Source organism: Misgurnus anguillicaudatus, chromosome 19 (assembly GCF_027580225.2).
Source record: "Misgurnus anguillicaudatus chromosome 19, ASM2758022v2, whole genome shotgun sequence".
In the NCBI taxonomy this organism is placed as follows: domain Eukaryota; kingdom Metazoa; phylum Chordata; class Actinopteri; order Cypriniformes; family Cobitidae; genus Misgurnus; species Misgurnus anguillicaudatus.
The window spans coordinates 52,271,026-52,288,174 of NC_073355.2; the positions used below are offsets into that span (position 1 = coordinate 52,271,026).

The following is a 17,149-nucleotide window of genomic DNA, read 5'->3' on the forward strand; positions in this document are numbered from 1 at the left end:
AAGCACATGTTAGCATGCTAACAATAATAACATATCATACATACTTTGGATGAGCATGTGAGAAGAGACTGATCTCCAAACAGGCATTAACACAGTTAGTGCTCATTGAGAGATATACGTCACATCCACAACCTAACCACAAGCGCCACTCTTCTGCATGATGGTAACCAAACAATTAGAAAAAAAATATATAACAAACGCTTCTAAATCAATAAGATAAATGGACGTTAAACACTATTAAGTCTTTCTTTACCTAAAAATGCATAAAATAAAACTTAATTTAAAAAATTACTCTCCAAAAGCAGTTGCATGCAAAGCATGCTGGGAAATTCTTTTTCCAGAACCCAAACTCAAAATAATTGTGTTAACACAATTAAAAATAAATCAATAAATTATGGTACATATTTATTTTGTGTTATGCTAATTAAATATATATATATATATATACACACTTATTGCTCTTAATGAGGTATTTTAAATTAATTGAACACAATTTTAATGTGCAATTTCTAAGAAGGGCTTGAATCATTTTTTTGAGTGCATATCAACTAAGACTATACAGATAAAAGCAAGAAGTGAATTAAAAGCAAAGCAGCAAGTTAAAGCTCAAACATACTATCATTCAGTAAAATACAGACCAAAAATTAACAGTTACCTGTACTCAATTCAAGCACAAGAATGATACATTTACCGCTGTTAAACATTTTATTAATTTCATTTTGCATATATATTTATATTCATATAGTCTGAAAAAATAACTTCAGCACGTAAGAAACTAAACAAAAGATCATAAACATAAGAAATATATACACATTCATGTCATTATAGTAAATGTCTCTTCATTTGTTTTATAAACACTTTAGATAAATCTTTTGAAAAACAGCAAAAATAGAAAATTGTAACTAAATTATAAACAAATGTAAAAATACACATATCATAGCATTTATAGAGAAATCTGAAATTAAATGAAAAGCACATCTGAAGTTATATCAAGTCAGCATTCAAAGATTAATGTTAGACGTCACAGCCGGATCAGGACACACATTTCAATACAATCATTACAGCACATTATGATCTATACACACACACACACGCACGAGCCTATTAAATGGTGAATCGAGGGCATTTAATGTGTTTTATTTCTAGTGAGGTGTTGTGCGAGTAAAGTGCATCACGACTGGACACGATGATGTCAATATCCATCACAGTGTCCTGAAGAGTCTTCACAACCACCTCACAAAAAACACAGTAAAAATGAGGTCAACCTTCATCGGCCTAGAAATGTGAAAACAAACAGAACGGTGTGCAATTCTCTATGTAAAAATCACTTTCATATCAAACTTCTGAAACTCATACAAGGAAAAACGCATGAATACAACAGCGTGGTAAAACACAACATCACCTGCGTCAACCTGAACGCCTTAACACACTGCTGACCAACAAACCGTGTGTGTAAGAGACGATCAGAGACATCAATACACCTGTCAATCATTTTGTCCTGTCCTGCTTTTACAACTACATCTATTAAGTGCACTAAACACTGAAATATCCACATTAAACGCTGGTCTGATTTCTGCTAAATTTAGCTCAAACAAAGCTGTCATTTGTTGTAGTGCATTTAAAGCCTGAATGAACACACAAGACGTGAGCCCAAGACGGTGAACAGATCATAAAGTTAACAATAATCTTCATATATGACCTCTGAGATGTGACCAGACTGTTAATGTGACATCACACAATCAACTTTAGGAACACTACTGCATTACCAAAATCCCAAATTAGCATCTGGCATTAGCATTCCAGAATCAGTTTTAAAATGAGCACCTGTTGTCAAAGCAGAAGAAAGAGGTCTTGATATGGAGAAACATTTGGGCAATCACACAAACAAACACAAAGATGTGTGCAACACTTGGCCAAAATAAAACAAATTAGGGAAAACAAATTGTAAATTAATACTTCATGATTCAGGGAAAACATTTCACGATCTTCATCTCAGTTGGCCAACACAACAGGCTGGAAGACCTGGCCAGAGAACTGCAGGTTGTATCCACCAAGACCCTCCACAAATGCAGGATTATCCATGAAGGAAATCCCACTATTGCCACCAATGATTCCCATCGCCTGAGCCGGTGGTGGCCTGGAGAACAGATCAAAGGAGACGTGAGGAGTCGGAGCTTCAGCATCAAAGTACAGAGGTCTTTGAGAACCTGGAAACACAAACTCTTTGGCATCTGGAGACAGCTGGCTGAAGACAGGAGATGTCAGCGAGTGCATGGAGAGAGAAAGAGGTCTGTGCTTCATCAGGCCGGGAGGGGAAACGGTGCAGGGCGAGCACGTCATCATCCTCTGCTGCTGAACAGCGCCGGTACCGGAGGAGTTTCCGCTCATCCTTATCTTTGTGGAGCCAAATTTGGTTGCAGCAAAGCTTGCTGTAGTGAAGGTGATGGGCTGAGGTATGGCATGTAAGCCGGCACCTGGGTACACGAGGCCCACACTGGTTGGGGACGGGGTGGAGGTGTTGGAAGAATGAGCACTGGGATGGGTGGGGGTGCTGGAGGCAGCGTAACCGAACGGCCCCAGGCAGGACGAGGTAGAGAGAGGAGTCGGAGAACCGGAAAGTGAGACAGGGGACATCCGGCCTCCGACGGGCACAAACACCTGAGCTTCTGGGTTAAAGCCCAGACTATTTACTTCCTCAAATTCTTCTTCTCCTTTAAGTGCGCTTACATCTGACCGTTGACCCCCTAAACCCGGTGGATCGTCTACATAGAGAACTTTCACCTCACCTTTCTCTCCAATCTGGTAAGAGACTTCATAAGGGTCGATCCAAATGCTTAACTCGGGTGGAACGTTAGCATGGACTTCATCCGTGTCCAGACCGCTCCTCCTGGCCGCAAGTTCAACCACCGGATCCCTGGGAGCCCCAAGATGAAGGCAGCGGAAAGCAGAACCACGTAACGGAGACTCGGGGTACCAATGGCCTTCAAAACGGGACACTAGGATTCGCTCCAGCTCCTCGCCGAACAAATCCGCCCTCCGGCGCGGTAGCTTGTTATACAAATAGGACACGATGAAGTTCAAAGCAACCTTCACCTCCAGATGCATGATTATGTTTGATTATATCTTTGGATTATCTTGGGTGAAACAGTCTCAACATTTCTTGTAAATATTAAGGTGAAAGTCGTGGCCTTGATTTTGAATTTAAAAGTAAGGGTCCCTGATAGGAGTTCATTCGTCAAACGTCATTATAAAAAAACATCTGATCATAAAAAAAATTAATCTTGACCCTATGGACGTTTGCAGTGTGTGAACAGCTCTCAAAGTTCAAGTTTCTTCAAAGCCCCTGGAAAGACAAACCACAAAAAACAACACGCATAAGAATGTAAAACATACAAAACGTGTATCTGCACATTTTAGATGCTAAAGACGTACAGTATGAAACCCCTCATCTATCCATCTCACTAAAGCACTTATGACTACACAAACCCAGAGGATAAAACATTCCGTCTACTCTAAAGCCGTAGTAAAACTGAGTTATTCAACAAACACTATAATAAGTTATTGTTTAAGTGTTTGTCTCACAATACAAAAAGCAATATTTTGTTTAAAGGCTAATTCACACTGAACCACATACAAATCTGCTCAAGAACACTTTCAAGAACTTGTATTTCCCACTGTATGGCAGTATACATACTGAATTTTACATTAACTGCAGATCATTTTAATAGCGTTAATGGTTCACATCAGCCCATAAAAACCTTTAAGGAACACACCGACTTTTGGGTACTTTAGCTTATTCACCAAATATAGTCCATAGATACCTCATATGACTCATTGTCTCATATGCGTCTCATATGACATTGTTATTTGTAAACAATGACTATACAAATCACAACATATGCATAGGAAAATGTTGGCGTTATTTTGTCCCTTGGCCTTGTTGGGAGCAGTATGCTAGCTGGAACCATTTACTTCCAGTCTTTGTGCTAAGCTAGGCTAACGGTGAGCACGTCAGACAGAGTTACGGCATGCAAGGAGATGAAAAGGATATGTATGGACTTACACAACTCTGTGGGATATGGTGAATAAGCTAAAGTCCCAAATAATCTGTGTTTTCCTTTAAGGAACAGCAGGTAAAATAGGGCTTTTGGAGACAGGGCTTAAAAACTACATTTCCCAGAATGCACCACGGCACTGCCTGTGACATCATCACTGTGCATCGTCACAACACTGATCTTCAACATCATTCAACTCTATACATTCATATCACACCATAGATACCCAAGATGGCACACAGTTAACATCTATGAAGCTTTCATTTAGTGTCAAAGCCATTTTAATGTGTAGAAGGAAGATTGCCAAATAAGCCAACTATTATATCTGTGCCAATTCAAATATTTAATACCATTTTAATAGCTTTTATAGAAAGATGAACACAAAGACTGTGTGTGACACAATGATTTGTAGACTTTGGTTTGCTTATATCTGCTCTGTACTCAGTGCTGATACACCAATAAATGAAATGACAAGAATTTTTACTGCAAACATTCAATGTCACTCAATGTCATACATTCATCTAATGTCACAGCCATGTGTTTGATATATTGTAAATAACACAAGTACAGATTTATTTCTCAACCAAACATAGGCAGGCACAGAAGTGAACGTTCACATTCAAACTTCACATTAATCCCATGATCACCATTACACAACACACACAGCAACACTTTATGTGAATGTATCTTACATAATTATATTATACATCTCGCGGATAGTGCAAACACTATTCAACACCTCACATTTAAAGACAATGAATAAACAATAATAAAATGTGTTTGTGTGTGTATAAGTTTTGATACAGCGTGGGGACAATGATAGTGTGTGAACTATCCTTTAAACGTTTCATGTTTAATGGAGTTTCCTTTAATGATTTGATTGACAGGGGATCCCTGCACATGCGCACTGACACGCCGTTGACTTCTGACAACCACATATATTATATTTGCATAACTGTATCACTTTTTGACATAAATTAATTCAACACAACAACAAACATTATCAACGTGTCAGTGCAACATGACAGAGTCCAGAACAAAACAATTATGTTGCTCCATTTAGAACAATTTATAATTAATGCATTAACCCAAGAGAAATAAAACACTTACTGATTCAATCGTGCGTTCTCCTCATCACGCGCCTCCAATTTTCATGAATCCGTTTAAAGTATCGAAACGTTGTTGGGGTGGCGTGAACGAAGAATCCTTCACTGAAATCCGTGACATTTGAATGAAAGGCACTCTATTATTTTTACATTATTTTGTGTTTAATTGCTGGCGTGCTGCACGCGCCTGAGGAAACTTCAGTGTTTGACAGCCTCGCGCATTTATACGCAGCTGTGATTTGTTTCAGCCGGGACTCATTTCTGCGTGCGCGCAATTATTTAACCCGTCTGCAAACTTGTGAAAAATCCACAAAATTAATAACATTGTGATGTAGTTTATAACGTGTTTTACAGATTTACAAATGAACCATTGTTTACCGTTGATGTAGTTTAACATGTAAATCATGTGGGTTTTATTTTTTTACATTCTGGTTAAACAGCACAACTTTTATAGTTTAAACTCCTCATATCTTATTTAGTCTCTAATTAATTTGGCGAATAAATATTTCCATATTTAAGTATGTGCTGCGGAGGGCTAAAAATAAAAGATGCTGTAGCAACAGAGCCTCTATTGGCTGCACGTTTGACATCTGCAGTGTCCGGTCAGTAGGGGGCGTAGTGAAATATTAAACGCGTGTACAACTGCATGATGGGAAATGGAGTTTTAAATAACATAAAAGACAAGAACAAGAACATTACATATAAAAGGATAACAATGTGCTTATTATTACATTCAAAATATCTAACAAATGGATCAAATCAAAGGAAGAAATAAAATAAACAACAACATATTTTATAATAAGGTTTTATGTATACATTAGTTTTGCGTTTTTATTTCTAAGACGTTTAATAGTTTCAACATTATTCCTTAGTTCTGTTCTAAATAGCATGCTGTTGGGTTTGTTGTTTGCCCATTTTTGTTTTGTTATTCTTTTTTTGTGTGTGTTCGGATAGAACTGACGGTGACGTCAGAGTCGTAAAGCGTCAGCTACTGTCGTGATTCGGCACACGTGTAGCTGTTGTCATTCTGTTCAAGTAATGTTATCAAATGATTATAGTTTATGATTGCAAATGTATAAAGTAAAACATCGGAATAACATATAACTGCTTGTGCACACACGGTGGATACACTGAATATAACGGTAAAGTAATAAATAAACTACAGCTGTATATCAGTTGAGTTTACTTGTGTATTAACGCGATATATGTAATCCATAACGTCATCAGTGTTCATAGATAAGTCGCTGGTTATAAAGAGATCTGTGTTGTTTTATCTCCATCATCTGATCGCGGGTAATTCAGTCTGCTCTTCCCTGTGTTTGATCGGTTCGGTTCTGGTCTGGTTAAAGATGTTCGTGGTAGTTGAGATGGTGGACACAGTCCGGATCCCTCCGTGGAGTTTCCACCGACACCTGAATGACGCCATCGCAGAAGAACTTAACAAGAAACTCGCCAACAAGGTACACACACACACACACACAGTTTAGCTGCTTTGCTTTGTCTTGTGCACAGTTTGTAACATTGTGGGCTTGTGTATATATCTCTCTGCAGGGTGTGTATAATATGTGTTTGTGTATCTACAGGTTGTGTATAATGTGGGTTTATGTATCTGTCTTTATGACATCACTAAACTGGACGATTCTTACATCTTTCCGGGAGACGGAGCATCTCACACTAAAGGTACTGATGTATGTGTTTCTCATTGGCTGTGTTTACATGCAAATATTGTCAATCTGACTGAATCTAATCCAATTGAAGGTTAAGGTTAAGTACAGTTTACATGCACACTAAACATTACAATCGGATTAAATGTATGTTTGCATGTACATTCAATATAATCCAAACCAAATGTCTGAGCAAGCGCTCAGCCAGATTCGTGTATCAAAGCCAACCCAATGGACATTCAAAACTAGCCCAAAAGCATCCCAATGACTATTCACAGCCCAAATACCAATAACTAATAAACAGTCCTTGCATCTTTAACCCACAGAAAAAAATCAACTCATAAACGGTTTAAAAGAAGCCCAAATCTGTACTCCATTAAAAAGCAGAGGACTTGGCAACGCAGTGCACAGCTCATCGAGTTCATGCTTTATCTCTGGATAAATGTACAAAGACAAAGTTTAGTTAAGTTAAAGGGGACATATTATGAGATTTTTTTTAAGATGAAAACTAAGTCTAAAATAGGTCTGAGCAAAAGTGTGCCGTTTTGGGTGTGTCATTTAAAATGCAAATGAGCGGATGAAGTGCAACCACTGATCACAATGATGGTGGTTTGTTGCAATTGAAACTCAATTGTGCTGTGAAATATTTTATCTCTCTCTTTCTCTCCATACTAAATGGTTGTGCTGTGATTGGATAGTGCAGATAAAGGGGGCGGTATTACCTTATTCTGACATCACAATAAGGGCCAAATTACAATGATCTATTTTTCACATGCTTGCAGAAAATGGTTTACCAAAACTAAGTTATTGGGTTGATCTTTTTAATATTTTCTAGGTTGATAGAAGCACTGGGGACACAATTATAGCACTTAAACATGGAAAAAGTCAGATTTTCATAATATGTCCCCTTTAAAGAAAGTTGTTCTTAAGAAGTTTTCATATATAAACAAAGAAAACGTGCATGTGAGACGTAAATATGAGGTAAGTATATAAGACGTGAACTTAAGCACAATTATTCTGCGCATGTGCACATGTATTTTTGCATCCGATTGGGAAAATACTACCATTCACACGAATCACAGATTGGACTACACCACCACTTTCAATACGCAATACGATCAAAATTTGCATCTGATCGACCTCAATTGTAATGATTAAAGTGTTTAAATTAAGGCTTCCAGTTGAATTCCAATCCAATTGAGCCAAGCCATAAATATGAATACAAACAGATTATTTAGTTGCATGTAAACCTAGCTATTGAGTCAAACTAACTGTAACTATCTCTCTCTCAGTTCATTTCAGATATGTGGTGTTTCATCCGTTTCTGGATGAGATTCTTGTGGGAAAGATTAAGGGCTGTAGTGCAGAAGGAGTTCACGGTGAGTTTATGTTAAATAGATGCTGATATTCTTGAAAATGAAATTCTGGTTAACCTAAATATAATCCCAAGTGATGCATGTAAACACTTTATAATAATTGTTTTTTTTTACTTTCACAGTCACACTTGGATTTTTTGATGACATCATAATCCCACCGGAGTCGCTACAGCAACCGGCTAAATTGTATCCTGAATTATCACTTAGGCTGTGTCTGAAACCGCCATACTGTATAGTAGGCGAAAAGCAGTAGGCGAGTAGTATGTCCGAATTAATAGTATTACTCCAAGGTAACAGGACCAGTCAAACGTTTGTTTTAGTTGTAAATATAAACACACATCGCTACACAGTAAGGGACCACAATCTACTCAATATTTAAAATAATAATATTTATTTAAAATTGTAAATATATTTATTATATTTAAAAAGGAATTATCTGCCTCCAATTTTATGCACAGACATTTTAGGAGAATAATGACAGAATTTTTCACAATGTACTGTTTTTAAAATTAAGGCAGAGAGATGTTGGTTATGCCGGTTGTTGATGAGTAACAGCTGTGAGTGATCACAACGCGCTTAAGCAGCCACGTGAAAAATAAGTGAACATTGTTCCAATGTGAAGTGAGCTATAGGGTCCTTACAAGTGCCCGAGCCTGTGTACACGATATACTGATTCACGACCTCGGGAGCTAGGGAACGAATTGAGACACAGGGATGGTTACACAAATCTGGCTTTAAGGCCTGAATGATGATGTCATCTTCCCAGCATGCTTTGTTCCTTTACGGTTGGCACAGCGACGAGGCGGAGCAGGTGTGGATGTGGGAGTATGAGACGGATGAAGGTGCACATGACCTGTACATGGACCAGGGAGAAGAGATTCGTTTCCGGGTCATGGACGAGGTTTTTATCGACACCTCACCCACCGGTCCCAGTACAGAGAAAGACTCCTCCAGTGCGGCGGGCACAGCCGGCACAGCGCCACCTGCTGGCACAGATGACAGCGCACAACAGAAAGAATCTCCATACACTCTTATAGTAAGTGAAAATATTCACTCGGTTATTATTTTAAAAGATCTTTAGTTTTTATAATGTGTAAATCACATCATGTTGTCTCTGTCTCGTAGGGTTCTGTGAGTGAACCGGGTCTGGGTCTTCTGTCCTGGTGGAATAGTTAACATCTCTGTATCCATAGCAACAGAAGTTTATCACTGCAGATGTGTCACACTTTAATGAACTGAGCTGATTGACAGCTGCACGGACCAATCAGTGAGCAGAATGTGCTGAAAAACACAAAACACATAACGTAACTTATTAATAATCATTTAAATAGAATTAATAAGTTGTGACGTTGGTCTTGTTTAGGGGATTGTAAAGATTTAAGTACAGGTTTGCTGTGTTTGTTGTACAGAGAAATTAATTTCCACAGGATTAGATATGGAAAATCTCATTTGTTTGGGTTTCTAGCTTGCTTTGATATTAAAATATATTTAAAGTTACGTATGATGGATCATTTGAATTGTTTTTGAAAAAAATATAATGTTTAATGTCTGTAGATAATTGAAATCCAACTTTACTGTTTGTTGTCATTTGCTGGCTGTTAAATGCATTGTGTTAAAGGGGACATTTTACAAAACTTTTTTAAGATGTCAAAAAAATCTTTGGTGTCCCCAGAGTGTGTATGTGAAGTTTTAGCTCAAAATACCCCACAGATCATTTATTATAACATGTTAAAATTGCAACTTTGTAGTAAAATGTGCTGTTTTTGTGTCCTTTACATGCAAATGAGCTAATAATGCAAACATTGATCACCATAATGGTGGTTTGTTAAACTCAATTGTGCTGTCAATCATTTTCTCGCTCTGCACTAGATGGCAGTGTCGTGGTTGGATAGTGCAGATCAAGGGGCTATATTATCATAATATGATCCTCTTCTGACATCACAAGGGGAGCCACATTTCAACGAGCTATGTTTTCATATGCTTACAGAGAATGGTTTACCAAAACTAAGTTAGGCTACTGGGTTGATCTTTATCACATTTTCTAGGTTGAATTTAACATGGAAAAAGTCAGATTTTCATGATATGTCCCCTTAAAGCAGTACTTTAGACTAGTAGGAGTTCTTAAAAGTAGAGAATAGCAAATAGTTAAATGTTAAATAGCAAACAACACTATACAGAATCTAGGTTTAAGGTGGGTCATAAACCCTCCCCAAGTCTTTCCCACTTGATCTATCATTACTGCACTAAACAAACCGAAAAATAAGATGAAAGGTATTTTAAGTGTCTTGAATACTTTAAAGGTTGTTGCTTGTGCGAATGATGCAGGTTTGAGTTTAGCCTCTGACGTCATGATCCCATCCATGCTAAAAAAAAAAACAATAGACACCATCACAGAAATTCTATTGGTTTTATTGGGAATTTTATTGGTTCTAATGGAATATGGCCCAAAACACACTACAGTGTAGTGGTTTTAATGGTAAAAGCTAATGGTTCCTATTTTCTGTAATGGCTTTATTGTTTTTTTTTCAGCAGGAATTTGAGTGATTATGCCACTTTTCTAATAGAAATGAGTTATAGGCAGATTGTGTTCAAAATGATTTTTTAATTAAATTATGAATAAATTGTAGCGAGCTGCTGGTGTTTATGTAGGCACATCGCACATGACGATTTGAACGCATTCGATGCGTCATCAGCAATTCTCCCGGTAAACTCGTGCGCGCGCATCAGTGCTGCCTGGTGATTTATCAGATCTGGGATAGGGATGTGATGTGATGAACATCTGAACTCCAGACAGCAGTGGTAAGTGCATCATTTAGTTTCTTTTAACAACTAGTGTTTTTTAAAATAGCATTACAATAACAACAGAACCAAGCGGATGAAATTATTAGGGTGAATATTTGTTGCTTTATTTTTTTGAGGGATTTGCGCGTTTTAAGGGTCTGTGTGGGGCGTTTAGCAGGTAACACGAATAATACCGGTGACTACAATAATAATATTGCTAGTTAGTTTAACTGCGCAATCACATATGTTTTATAAATGCTCAGTATATTTTGAGTCACGCCCCCTTTTTTAGTGTAGAAGATTCTGGAAGCGGATGTTGCTGCTGCTGAGGGCATCGCTCAACTCAACTCCTGCAAGCGTTTTTCACACGCGTCTCATTTGACGCTCCTGTGATTTGATGCGTTGTGTTTTCAGTTAGAAAAAGTCACAGCACGCTAAAAAAAACCTTATCCGTGTCTCACTTCATCTTTATAGGTTTATCCAGTAAATGATCAGTATGTCAGAAAGATATAAATCGTTCTGCGTTTAAATTAAAATAGGGAGATAAGAAATCTAAAACATTTAAGGTGGGCTTGCTGTTACTAAATACTTTTACTTATAGTTTATAGTTGCTTTACTGATCTTGCAGTGTTTCAGTCTGATTGTGTAAGGGTGAAGTCTGATCTCGTGAATGTTCAGTCTGAACTCGTAAAGGGTTAAGTCTGATCTTGTCAATGTTTAGTCTGATCTCGTGAATGTTAAGTATGAACTCGTAAAGTGTTAAGTCTGATCTCATAAAGGGTTAAGTCTGATCTCATAAAGGTGAAGTTTGATCTTGCAGTGTTTCAGTCTGATTGTGTATGAGTGAAGTCTGATTTCGTAAAGGTTAAGTCTGTTCTCGTAATGGTTAAATCTGATCTCTTACATGTTTAGTCTGATCTCATAAAGGGTTAAGTCTGATCTCGTAAATGTTCAGTCTGAACTCGTAAAAGGTTAAGTCTGATCTCGTGAACTCGAAAAGGGTTAAGATTTCAGTGTTTCAGTCTGATTGTGTAAGGGTAAAGTCTGATCTTGTAATTGTGAAATCTGATCTCGTGAATGTTCAGTATGAAGTCATAAAGGGTTAAGTCTGATCTCATGAATGTTTAGTCTGATCTTGTTAAGAGTTAAGTCTGATCTTGTAAAAGGTTAAGTCTGATCTCTTGAATGTTGTCTGATCTCGTTAAGAGTTAAGTCTGATCTCTTGAATGTTCAGTCTGATCTCGTAAAGAGTTAAGTCTGATCTTGTGAATGTTTAGTCTGATCTTGTAAAGGTGATGTTTGATCTTGCAGTGTTTCAGTCTGATCTTGTAAAGATTAAGTCTGATCTCGTAAAGGTTAAGTCTGATCTCGTGAATGTTTAGTCTGATCTTGTTAAGAGTTAAGTCTGATCTCGTGAATGTTCAGTCTGATCTCGTAAAGAGTTAAGTTTGATCTCGTGAATGTTCAGTCTGAACTTGTAAAGGGTTAAGTCTGATCTTGTGAATGTTTAGTCTGATCTCATAAAGGTTAAGTCTGATTATGTGAATGTTTAGTCTGATCTTGTAAAGGTGAAGTTTGATCTTGCAGTGTTTCAGTCTGATCTCGTAAAGATTAAGTCTGATCTCGTAAAGGTTAAGTCTGATCTCGTAATGGTTAAGTCTGATCTTGTAAAGGGTTAAGTCTGATCTCGTAAAGGTTAAGTCTGATCTCGTAAAGGTTAAGTCTGATCTCGTAATGGTTAAGTCTGATCTCGTAAAGGGTTAAGTCTGATCTCGTAAAAGTTAAAGGCTCTCTAAGCGAATAATGTGCGACGTCACTTGCGACGTTGATGTTTGACCTGTTTTCAAACAAACGGAGCATAGCTAACGGCTCCCCCTCCCTCTCTCGTCCGTGCTTTCGTGAACGCGCCCCACCCCCAAATCCTTCTTGTCGTTTATTGGCTGGAACACTTTGTTATGGTTTCTGTTTGTAGGTTTGGCCACTATGTTGATATTGCCGTTTGTCGAGCCTGAGCTGTCTACAGAGATCGCGGTGTATACAGTTTGATCAGCGAACAGGCAGCAAGCAGATAGTGAGGAGATGTTTGCTGTATGTAACAAAAAATGTTTTATGGTCTAAAACGCGTCAATTCGCTTAGAGCGCCTTTAAGTCTGATCTTGTGAATGTTCAGTCTGATCTCGTAAAAGGTTAAGTCTGATCTCGTGAAGGTTGAGTCTGATCTTGTAAAGTCTTCTTAATGACACTGCAGAAACATCATCAAAAGTTTATGTCAAACCTTCATACGTTAATGACGTCATAATTCAGAAAGCGTTTTAGTTAATTATAAATCTGTTTATTTTTAGCACTTTTTATTTTTGTGCATTATGTTTTGACAGTCCAATCAAATAATAAACCTTGATAGAGGGTATGAGAGAATGATGTGTGATATTATTCATTTATTACTCGGGCTATGGTAAGTCAAAAACACACACACACACCCACACACACAGACAGTATTGATATTCAGAACAAATTACACTAAATCGAGGCACTGAAATCACATCTGACGAGTTGATTCAACAATGCTTCTGCTTTCAGAGAGGTTCTCTGTTTTCCATAGACACAGAATAAATAATAGATGCTTTTGTACGAGAGGAACTGGGCATGAATCTCTGGCGCCCCGGGCACAGGCTGTCTTCAATGTAAACACACAGACAGAGTCTTTGTACAGGAGTGACTTTACAGAAGAACTTAATGTGTTTTACTTGCACGTATCAGGACAACATGTGTCTGAGCAAACAGAATAAAGTACAGTGAGTGCGTCATCATCAATCACAGACACACTGTTTTATATGTGTAGTTTGTGTTATTTCTCTGTTGCAGGTTGAAATATTAAAGTGAAGTGAATCTCTACAGAGGTCAGCGGTGAAGTTGTGATCATGGCAGAAACATCAGACTCATCTCTCCGGTCTCCTCCATCAACACCTCTCTCATTATCCTTCCCCATCCTGAGAGACAGCAGTCGGGTGTGGGACAGAGGAACGCTGAAGTCTGGAGATTTACTCAGTCCACTGCCCACCAAACGCACACGATCATACTCGGCGTAAGACACAAACACACACAATACGAGTGTTTACACACCAGAGAAAGATCAGATGCAGGATATTTATTTATTTCTCTGTGTGCAGGACCGTTCGGGCAAACGCAGGCCCCGTCTTTAAGGGTGTATGTATAAATTTCTCCAGGTCTCAGGGTCACGGTTACATCAGACCGGCTCATGGTGGAGAAGACATCTTTGTGCACATCTCTGAGTGAGTAACACACTCATCTACTTCATTTTCTTCTAAAGGGAACATTTTAAAATATGGTTAGATTTGTTCACATTAGTTAAATTCATGAGCTAACATGAACTAACAGTTGTTGTATTGATTAATCTTTGTTAATGTTAGTTAATGCCATTACAGTTACTCATGTTAGTTCATGGTGCATTAGCTAATGTTAACAGTATAACTTTTGATTTTACAAATGCTGAAATGAACATGGACTAAGATTGATAAATGCATTGAGGTTGTATTTGTTAACATTAGTTAATTGATTAGTTAACATGAACAATAATTCTACACGCACTACACTTCTACAATGCATTAGTTAATGCATTAGTTAACATGAACTAAAAATAAACAATAATTCTACATGCACTACATTTCTACAATGTATTAGTTAATGCATTAGTTAACATGAACTAAAAATAAACAATAATTCTTCATGCACTACACTTCTACAATGTATTAGTTAATGCATTAGTTAACATGAACTAAAAATAATCAATAACTCTACATGCACTACACTTCTACAATGTATTAGTTAATGCATTAGTTAACATGAACTAAAAATAAACAATAATTCTACATGCACTACACTTCTACAATGTATTAGTTAATGCATTAGTTAACATGAACTAAAAATAAACAATAATTCTACATGCACTACACTTCTACAATGTATTAGTTAATGCATTAGTTAACATGAACTAAAAATAAACAATAATTCTACATGCACTACATTTCTACAATGTATTAGTTAATGCATTAGTTAACATGAACTAAAAATAAACAATAATTCTACATGCACTACACTTCTACAATGTATTAGTTAATGCATTAGTTAACATGAACTAAAAATAAACAATAATTCTACATGCACTACACTTCTACAATGTATTAGTTAATGCATTAGTTAACATGAACTAAAAATAAACAATAATTCTACATGCACTACACTTCTACAATGTATTAGTTAATGCATTAGTTAACATGAACTAAAAATAAACAATAATTCTACATGCACTACATTTCTACAATGTATTAGTTAATGCATTAGTTAACATGAACTAAAAATAAACAATAATTCTTCATGCACTACACTTCTACAATGTATTAGTTAATGCATTAGTTAACATGAACTAAAAATAAACAATAATTCTACACGCACTACACTTCTACAATGCATTAGTTAAAGGCGGAGTCCACGATGTTTGAAAAACGGTTTGGATAAGGAGACGGGCCGACTACCAAAACACACTCATAGCCAATCAAATCAAATCAAATGCCGGGTTGCGTATGTGTGGGGCGGATCTATCAACAGAAGGTCCAGATTCTATTGGGGTAGGGGCGTGTTTGTTTAGGTGATTTCAAATATCAACATTGGCTTTCAAACATCATGGACTCCGCCTTTAATGCATTAGTTAACATGAACTAAAAATAAACAATAATTCTACATGCACTACACTTTAGAAGTGTAGTGCATGTAGAATTATTGGTTTCTTTTAGTTCATGTTAATGCATTAACTAATGTTGGCAAATACAACCTCACTGTAAATGTCATGTGATACATTTTATTATTAAATCAGTAGTTATGTATTTCATTAACTAACCCCTATAGGACAAATTTCACCAAGTATTTTTCTCATGTCAGTGTGGAGGGTGAATATGTCCCTATGGAGGGAGATGAGGTGACGTATAAGATCTGTTCAATCCCACCTAAGAACGTGAAGGTCCAGGCTGTAGAGGTCACCATCACCCACCTGAAACCAGGAACTAAACACGAGACCTGGTCAGGTCAGATCATCACTCCATAAGACAAGAACACTGTTTGTGTCTGTGTGCGGCCGGGGAATACAGAAGAGGAAATGATGAGAGCTTGAAAGAGCAAAGCATCGTGGGAAGGACTTCAAAAGTGATGGAGAGCAAATGAGACAGACGTATGGAAACACAAACATATGTAGCTACACAGACTTGAGTTCACAAATGTGTGAGACTGAAATTCATAACACAACACAAATCCATTACTGCAGTCTGTTTACTCTCTCAGAATATAAAACTCACATCATACACTTGGGTTAAGTTTATGATCATTTCATAAATCTTTGGAAACCTGTTCACAAATCCAGGTCATAGGGCATTTAAAATGTAAAGATAATTTAATTGAACACCATTACATCAGTTTATAGGAATATACAGTATAGGATTGTTTTGCATTGTGACCGCTTCATTGTCATTAAATTGATTTGATTTGACCTGGAAGGGGTTTGATCAGAACTGTAATATTAAATTGAAGCATTATTCATTTTACACTTGAAATCCCAAAAACACAAACTGCCAAACCGACCGCATATCCCAGAATTCCTGGGAGTTTTTCAGGGTAAGATGCAGCACTTTGTAGTGCAGTTAATAAAAAATTAGTTTAAAATACACTTAAATCTACATGATTTTATATTGTATGTAATAATCTTCATCATGTCAATGCTCTGGTTGTTTGATCGATTAAATCTTATTGAGTTTGTTGAATTATTTCATCATCAGATGCTTGCACATTTGAATTTTGTCTTGGCAATTTTTTATTTTTGCATCACATAAATTATAATTAACAAGCCCGTAGGCAGGGGGGGTTCGGGTGATTATTCAGCTTGTTTATTAACAAAATTCAACAGCACCCTTTAATTATTGAAGAGATCTTTTTAATGTATGATTAGATTCACTGTATTGTACTGGACTGCTGCGAAGCTTGAACTTGAAAAAGCGATGCATCATGTGCGCGGCACAACGCTTCATCCACCGGTAGCGTGCGTGCACAGAGTTTAAAGGGACACAAGGCAGCATTTTTATGTTAATAAATCATCTTCGTAAGTC

General features: G+C 37.1%; 3 protein-coding genes across 4 annotated transcripts; 2 read left to right on the forward strand and 1 right to left on the reverse strand.

The window, feature by feature from the left end:
* Positions 1-686: 686 nt before the first annotated feature.
* tob2 (transducer of ERBB2, 2) lies at positions 687-5,382 on the reverse strand. The gene is made up of 2 exons (XM_055195094.2): positions 5,166-5,382; positions 687-3,343 (listed from the first exon to the last, which is right to left on the reverse strand). The coding sequence occupies exon 2, from the start codon at positions 3,103-3,105 to the stop codon at positions 1,993-1,995; it is 1,113 nt and encodes a 370-aa protein (XP_055051069.2). The 5' UTR covers positions 3,106-3,343; positions 5,166-5,382; the 3' UTR covers positions 687-1,992.
* Positions 5,383-6,132: 750 nt separating this feature from the next.
* polr3h (polymerase (RNA) III (DNA directed) polypeptide H) lies at positions 6,133-9,775 on the forward strand. Of its 2 annotated transcripts, none has more exons than XM_055195107.2 (7): positions 6,133-6,303; positions 6,464-6,621; positions 6,745-6,841; positions 8,118-8,204; positions 8,324-8,387; positions 8,997-9,237; positions 9,327-9,775. In XM_055195107.2, exons 2-7 carry the CDS (start codon positions 6,511-6,513, stop codon positions 9,375-9,377), a joined length of 651 nt encoding a protein of 216 aa, XP_055051082.1. In that variant the 5' UTR covers positions 6,133-6,303; positions 6,464-6,510; the 3' UTR covers positions 9,378-9,775. The 2 variants fall into 2 exon arrangements, with proteins under 2 accessions (XP_055051082.1, XP_055051081.1); XM_055195106.2 differs by having other exon boundaries at positions 6,134-6,303; positions 6,511-6,621.
* A 1,085-nt stretch (positions 9,776-10,860) lies between these two features.
* On the forward strand, positions 10,861-16,875 carry csdc2b (cold shock domain containing C2, RNA binding b). The gene is made up of 4 exons (XM_055195111.2): positions 10,861-11,000; positions 13,845-14,064; positions 14,150-14,272; positions 15,936-16,875. Exons 2-4 carry the CDS (start codon positions 13,901-13,903, stop codon positions 16,096-16,098), a joined length of 450 nt encoding a protein of 149 aa, XP_055051086.1. The 5' UTR covers positions 10,861-11,000; positions 13,845-13,900; the 3' UTR covers positions 16,099-16,875.
* The last annotated feature ends 274 nt before the right edge of the window (positions 16,876-17,149 follow it).

What these genes read in the sequence shown, in the direction of transcription:
- tob2 (XM_055195094.2), bottom strand. Translation starts at nt 3,105, where the DNA reads ATGCATCTGGAGGTGAAGGTTGCTTTGAACTTCATCGTGTCCTATTTG.
- polr3h (XM_055195107.2), top strand. Translation starts at nt 6,511, where the DNA reads ATGTTCGTGGTAGTTGAGATGGTGGACACAGTCCGGATCCCTCCGTGG. An exon ending in CGGAGCATCTCACACTAAAG is followed by an intron (nt 6,842 to 8,117) that starts GTACTGATGTAT and finishes TCTCTCTCTCAG; the next exon opens with TTCATTTCAGATATGTGGTG. An exon ending in AATCTCCATACACTCTTATA is followed by an intron (nt 9,238 to 9,326) that starts GTAAGTGAAAAT and finishes TCTGTCTCGTAG; the next exon opens with GGTTCTGTGAGTGAACCGGG.
- csdc2b (XM_055195111.2), top strand. Translation starts at nt 13,901, where the DNA reads ATGGCAGAAACATCAGACTCATCTCTCCGGTCTCCTCCATCAACACCT. An exon ending in CGCACACGATCATACTCGGC is followed by an intron (nt 14,065 to 14,149) that starts GTAAGACACAAA and finishes CTCTGTGTGCAG; the next exon opens with GACCGTTCGGGCAAACGCAG. An exon ending in ATCTTTGTGCACATCTCTGA is followed by an intron (nt 14,273 to 15,935) that starts GTGAGTAACACA and finishes TTCTCATGTCAG; the next exon opens with TGTGGAGGGTGAATATGTCC.